Source organism: Pongo pygmaeus, chromosome 15 (genome assembly GCF_028885625.2).
Source record: "Pongo pygmaeus isolate AG05252 chromosome 15, NHGRI_mPonPyg2-v2.0_pri, whole genome shotgun sequence".
Lineage (NCBI taxonomy): Eukaryota > Metazoa > Chordata > Mammalia > Primates > Hominidae > Pongo > Pongo pygmaeus.
The window spans coordinates 72,521,446-72,528,133 of record NC_072388.2 but is presented as its reverse complement, the minus strand read 5'-3'; the positions used below and the strand labels follow the sequence as shown (position 1 = coordinate 72,528,133).

General features: G+C 51.1%; 1 protein-coding gene across 1 annotated transcript; it reads right to left on the bottom strand.

The window, feature by feature from the left end:
* Nucleotides 1-232: 232 nt before the first annotated feature.
* ACOT4 (acyl-CoA thioesterase 4) lies at nt 233-5,596 on the bottom strand. The gene is made up of 3 exons (XM_054449554.2): nt 3,502-5,596; nt 2,052-2,254; nt 233-946 (listed from the first exon to the last, which is right to left on the bottom strand). The coding sequence occupies exons 1-3, from the start codon at nt 3,956-3,958 to the stop codon at nt 341-343; spliced, it is 1,266 nt and encodes a 421-aa protein (XP_054305529.2). The 5' UTR covers nt 3,959-5,596; the 3' UTR covers nt 233-340.
* Nucleotides 5,597-6,688: the final 1,092 nt, after the last annotated feature.

Here is a 6,688-nt window from a genome sequence, read left to right as displayed (position 1 = left end):
ACGTTAAGTGACCATTCGTTCACAGTGATGGGAAAAGTCACCAGCTTTAAAGCTCACCTATGACTCAAAACATTAACGAAAAAAATCTAGAAGGAAACACAAATGTTAACTGGTGGGAATGTTTTTCACTTATACGTGTCATATGCCTCTTAATCTTCTACAACAAGCAAGTTACATTAGTAAAACTAATGACAAAGCTTATTCAACGAAGTTACGTAAAATACACCATTAATGACAAAGACATGGCTTTAATGTTATCCAGGAGACATCTGATTCACATAGGGTTATTGAACACTAGAATCTGATCTTGAATCTCTCATGTCAACAACAGACAAATGCATTACAATTTAGGGACAGCTGTTTTCTGGGTACCTCCCAGGTGTTTGCAGAAGAAGGCTAGAATTTGCTTCCAGGCATCTACCTGGGCCTTAGAATGAGCCCTGGGCTCCCCACCCCATATAACATGTTTGTTCAGTAATCTGTGAAGGGAAGCTGGGCACAGGGGGAAGTAAGGAGGCTCGATGTAATGCCCAGTCCCAGGGTAACAGATGATCTGGGGTTTTTCCTTTCCATGGGCCTGTAACCGTTCAGAGACTGTTTGGGCATACAACTCACTTCTCCAGTTATGGTCATCCTGACCAACAATGAGCAGGATGGGCCCCTGGGCCTTCTCTACTGGAATCATGCTGGGGTTCTCGTACCCTCCTACGAGAGCATTCCTTATATCCACGATGTCCACGAGGCCTGAGAAAGCTACCTTGATTCTCCTCAGGTCATAGCCCAATGGTGGAATGCTATTATGCTTATAGTTGATGGCTGTGTTCCCACTGATCCCAGATCCATTGATGGAAACTGTGGCTGAGACATTCTTCAAGAATGAGGCCATTGAGAGGCAAATATCAGCTCCTAGAGAAATGCCCAAAAGCCCAATGCCTGGGCCTTTTACCTGGAAGAAAAGAAGAGAGAAGAGTTGAGTCAATAACTTATCCAGACTGGGTGCGGTGGCTCATGCCTGTAATCCCAACACTCTGCGAGGCGGAGGCGGGCGGATCACTTGAGGTCAGGAGTTTGAGACCAGCCTGGCCAACATGGCAGAACCCTGTCTCTATTAAAAATACAAAAAAAAATTAGCCGAGTGTGGTGGCGCACACCTCTAATCCCAGTTACCTGGGAGGCTGAGGCAGGAGAATTGCTTGCGCCCGGGAGGTGGAGGTTGCAGTGAGCCGAGATTGCGCCACTGCGTTCCAGCTTGGGTGACAAAGCGAGACTCCGTCTCAAAACATAAATAAATAAATAAATAACTTATCCAATTCAAAAACATTTTTCTAAAATGCAGAGATGCTGCTAGCTTTAATCTGGGAATCATCCACAAGAAAATCAACCTCAGCTGACAGGGGAGTTTCTTCCCATGTAAAGAATATCTGGCTGAACACATGGCAAACAAATCTTAAAATGACTGAAAAACTTGGAAACTGATTATAAGCATTTCAGAGAATTATCCACTAGAGAATGCTGAGCCACGGAGCCCATCAAGTTCAGGGCCACATTCAGGTAGGTCTGACTGAAGTCTTCATGTGGCAATGCATCCAATAGTGTGGAACCAAGTTCTGTTTCAAGGTGTGAATCATTCATCAGATCATTTGCCATATGTGTTGGCAAATGATTACAAAGCAAGACTTCAGAGTAAGTAAGTTTGTTCTTGGCTTCTGAAAGGGGTGGACAAGTTCTGACCAAAATCTGAGAACATACTCTGACATCAGGAAATTAAAATTTAAAAACAAGCATGCAAAGACAATAGATTAGAAATTCAATTTGCAATATACAGATAATATTTAATATTACTAAATAAAATCTCGTGGATTTTACAATTAATTCTATATCACAAATTCATCTGACAGAAAAAGTGGAAATAGGCACCTTAAGCCAAGGAAGTCTCCAGAAGAAATCTTTGTGAAAGAGGAACAGAGCAGCATTTCTGCACGTGGTAAAGGTTACACTCTCTATGGAGATATTTCTAGAGAGACTGATTAAATAAAGGACATGAGGAGAACCTGGGGATGTTGAAGCATGTAGCATAGGGCTTCTTCGAAGTACTCCAGGGATATGTTGTCCATGTTTTTGGGGAGATCTTCAAAGTTATAATAAGCTAGAGCCAACGTGGCAAAGCCATGGCCAGCAAGGAGGCTGGCTCGATATTCCAACAGGCCCCCTCCAATACCAAAGATGTCAATGATCCCTGGGAAGGGTCCAGGTCCTAGAGAACAAAATATTATAAATGTAAGCCATTATACACTTTAAAGAATTTGCTTTCCTGGCTGGACACAGTGGTTCATGCTTGTAATCTCAGCATTTTAGGAGGCCAAGGCAGGAGGATTGCTTGAGGCCAGGAGTTCAAGACCAGCCTGGACAATGTAATGAGACCCCATCTCTACAATCTTTTTTTTTTTATTAGTCAGTGTGGTGGTGCATGCCTGTAGTCCTACCTACTTGGGAGGCAATGGAGGGAGGATCAATTGAGCCCCAGAGGTCGAGACAGACACTGTCTCAAAAAAAAAAAAAAAAAAAAAAAAAAAAAGAAAGAAAAGAAAGAAAAGAAAAAAATTGAAACCAAACTTTATGTTCTGTTGCATCAGCCCTCTGGTTTTTAGTGTACTGATATTTCAGATGTCTAGGTAGAAAGGGAGGAAAGAAAAAGAAATACCCAGAGATGGTTTTAGGAGAGAAAGGCAGTGGAGTCTGAAGTGTGACCTGTGGTAAAGCAGGACATGAAGAAGTGGAGAAGAGACTCAGTGTGCCTAGAACACTAGAGAAGACGACATGGTAATAGCTTCATTCACTGTCATCATTCTGCCTTACACAAGTCAGGCTTATGCCTGTAGAGATCTGTAGGGTAGTGATTAATAGCAAAGTGGATAATGTACCTGACGACCTGAACCTGTTTTTTCATCTGCATAATAACAATACCAACTTCATTGGGATATTATAGAGACTAACTGATAAAACGCGAGTAAAAACCGTAGTACACAGCCTAACAAAAAATCCTTTTTTTTCTTTTTTCTTTTTTTGAGACGGAGTCTCGCTCTGTCGCCCAGGCTGGAGTGCAGTGGTGCGATCTCGGCTCACTGCAACCTCCGTCTCCCGGGTTCAAGCGATTCTCGTGCCTCAGCCTCCCGAGTGGCTGGGACTACAGGCGTGTGCCACCACGCTGGACTAATTTTTGCATTTTCAGTAGAGTCGGGGTTTCACCATGTTGGCCAGGCTAGTCTCAAACTCCTGATCTCAAGTGATCCGCCCATCTCGGCCTCCCAAAATGCTGGGATTACAGGCGTTAGTCACCACGCCCGGTACCAAACCCTCTATTTTGGTAGAGTGGCCACTGACATAGTCAATGCTAGCTTCTCTGACCTTGCTCCGGAACCAAACCAGTGCTAAATCAGCACTGGAAAGCAACGGAGACTCAGGCCACTGACGCTCACACCACTCGCCAGCAGCCCGGCTCACCTGGCGGCAGGAAGAGCGTGGCTCGCACCCGGCCCGCTCGCACCGACTGGCGCCGCACCCCCTGCGGGAGGAAGTGGCGCTCGTGCCGCGCCTGGCACAGCAGCCGTCCAGGCTCGGGGTCGTGGCCGTCCAGCACCTCCAACGCCACGACAAAGGGAATCTGTACGTCCCGCTTCAGGAAGCGCCAAAAAGGCTTCTCGGGTTCCAGAGCCCAGAGCAGCCCCATGGGCTCGAGTCCCGCGAAGCTGCCGCCCAGCGCGGGCGCGCGCTCCAGGTCCAGCTCGCCGCGGGCGTCGGCGCAGTAGCGCGCGTGGGCCCGGAAAAGCGCGCCCTTCTCGTCGCGCAGGGACGCGCGCAGCGTGACCCGCTGCTCCGGGGCCAGGCCGCGCACGGCAATGCGCACCGGCTCGTTCCAGCAGCTGCGGCCTGGGGGCTCCAGGATCAACGTTGCTGACATCTTGGAGCCGGAGCGGGGAATCCAAAGGTCGAGGCCCGAGACCCGTCCAAGAGCGTGGCAAGCGCGCCGAATGTCCGGACGGCGTCCGGCGTCCCCTGGTGCCGGAAGCTGCCGGTGGCTGAGCAGTCCCAGAAAGCCCCTGGGACTTCAGACCTGTTAAGCCGGCGCTCCGGACTCGTCTGAGGCAAAAGTAGCCAGGCTCCTCTCCAGGATCATCTCCTCGGGCCCCGGGGCGCGCAAGGTGTGGCGCCCAACCCACCCCGTAGAAAGCCTCTCTGCCTCACACCACCCTCGGATGTTGGAATGAAAGTTGTTGGATGATCAATTTGTGGTGAAACCAGAGGCCAATGAGATCAAGCCAAATTCCAGCCTTTCATGGGCTCCACGTTTCATGGGCTCCACGGAAGGTTTTGTTTAACTTTTTTTTTTTTTGAAACGGAGTCTCTTCTGTCGCCCAGGCTGGAGTGCAGTGGCGCTTCGGCTCACTGCAACCTCTGCCTCCTGGGTTCAAGCGATTCTCCTGCCTCAGTCTCCCGAGTAGCTGGGATTACAGGCGCGCGCCACCATGCCCGGCTAATTTTTGTATTTTTAGTAGAGGTGGGTACACCATGTTGGCCAGGCTGGTCTTGAACTCCTGACTTGAAGTGATCTTCCCGCCTTGACCTCCCAAAGTGCTAGGGATTACAGGCGTGAGCCGCTGTGCCCGGTCTGCTTTTTTGTTGTTGTTGTATTGGAGACAGGGTCTCTCTCTGTCATCCAGGCTGCAAGGCAGTGGCTCAATCACAGGTCACTGCAGCCTCGACCTCCCAGGCTCAAGTGATCCTCCTGTCTCAGCCTTCGGAGTAGCTGTAATTACAGACAGCGCACCACTATGCCACGTTAATTTTTAAATGTTTATTTTTAGAGAGGAGGTGTCACCCTGTTTCCCAGGCTGGTCTCTAACTACTGAGCACAAACTATCCTCCCGCTTCTGTAGTCCCAAAGGGCTAGTGATAGGTGACAGTGTGCTGGCTGCCCTCGCTCGCTCTCGGCGCCTCCTCGGCCTTGGCGCCCACTCTGGCTGCGCTTGAGGAGCCCTTCAGCCCGCCGCTGCACTGTGGGAGCCCCTTTCTGGGCTGGCCAAGGCCGGCGTGGGCTCCCTCAGCTTGCACGGAGGTGTGGAGGGAGAGGCGCAGGCGGGAACTGGGGCTGCGCAAGGCGCTTGCGGGCCAGCGCGAGTTCCAGGTGGGCGTGGGCTCGGCGGGCCCCGCACTCGGAGCGGCGGGCTGGCCCCCAAGCCCCGGGCAGTGACTGGCTTAGCACTTGGGCCAGCAGCTGCTGTGCTCGATTTCTCGCCGGGCCTTAGCTGCCTCCCCGCGGGGCAGGGCTCGGGACCTGCAGCCCGCTGTGCCTGAGCCTCCGCACCCCGTCCCCCTCCCCGCGCCGTGAGCTTCTGCGCGGCTCGAGCCTCCCCGAGGAGCTCCGCTCCCTGCTCCACTATGCCCAGTCCCATCGACAGCCCAAGGGCTGAGGAGTGGGGGCGCAAGGCGCCGGACTGGCAGGCAGCTCCACCTGCGGACCCCCTGCGGGACCCACTGGGTGAAGACAACTGGCCTCCTGAGTATGGTGGGGACCTGCAGAATCTTTATGTCTAGCCAAGCGATTGTAAACACACCAATCAGCACCCTGTGTCTAGCTCAGGGTTTGTGAATGCACCAATGGGCACTTTGTATCTAGCTAATCTAGTGGGGAGGTGGAGAACTTTTGTGTCTAGCTCAGGGATTGTAAACGCACCAATCAGCACCCTGTCAAAACGGACCATTCGGCTCTCTGTAAAACAGACCAATCGGCTCTTTGTAAAATGGGCCAATCAGCAGGATGTGGATGGGGCCAGATAAGGGAATAAAAGCAGGCTGCCCGAGCTAGCAGTGGCAACCCGTTGCGGTCATCTTTCATGTTGTGGCGGCTTTGTTCTTTCTCTTTTTGCAATAAGTCCTTGGAACTGGTCACTGTTTGGGTCTGCACTGCTTTTATGAGCTGTAACAGTGGACCGCCAAGGGTGGGCAGCTTCACTCTTGGAGCTTGCCAGACCACGAACCCCCCGGGAGGAATGAACAACTCCACACATGCCGCCTTAAGAGCTGTAACACTCACGGCGAAGGTTTGCAGCTTCACTCCTGAGCCAGCGAGACCACGAACCCACCAGAAGGAAGAAATTCCGAGCACATCGGAACAGCAGAAGGAACAAACTCCAGACACGCCGCCTTTAAGAACCGTAACACTCACCGCAAGGGTCCGCGGCTTCCTTCTTGAAGTCAGTGAGACCAAGAACCCACCAATTCCGGAAACACTGGGATTATAGGTGTGAGCTACCTAACGTGCCTGGCCCTCCATGTCAGTTTATTTAAAAAGCTTTTTAATAAAATACAGTGTAGGCGGGGCACAGGGACACACGCCTGTAATCTCAGCGCTTTGGGAGGCTGAGGCGGGCGGATCGCTTGAGGTCAGGAGATCTAGACGAGCCTGTCCAACATGATGAAACCCTGTCTCTACTAAAAATACAAAAATTAGTGGGGCATGGTGATGCGCACCTATAGTCTCAGCTAGTTGGGAGGTTGAGTCAGGAGAATTGCTTGAACCTGGCAGGGAGAGGTTGCAGTAAGCTGAGATCGCGTCACTGTACTCCAGCCTGGGTGACAGAGTGAAACTCTTGTTTCAAAAAAAAAAAAAAAAGGAAAGAGAAAAAAGAAT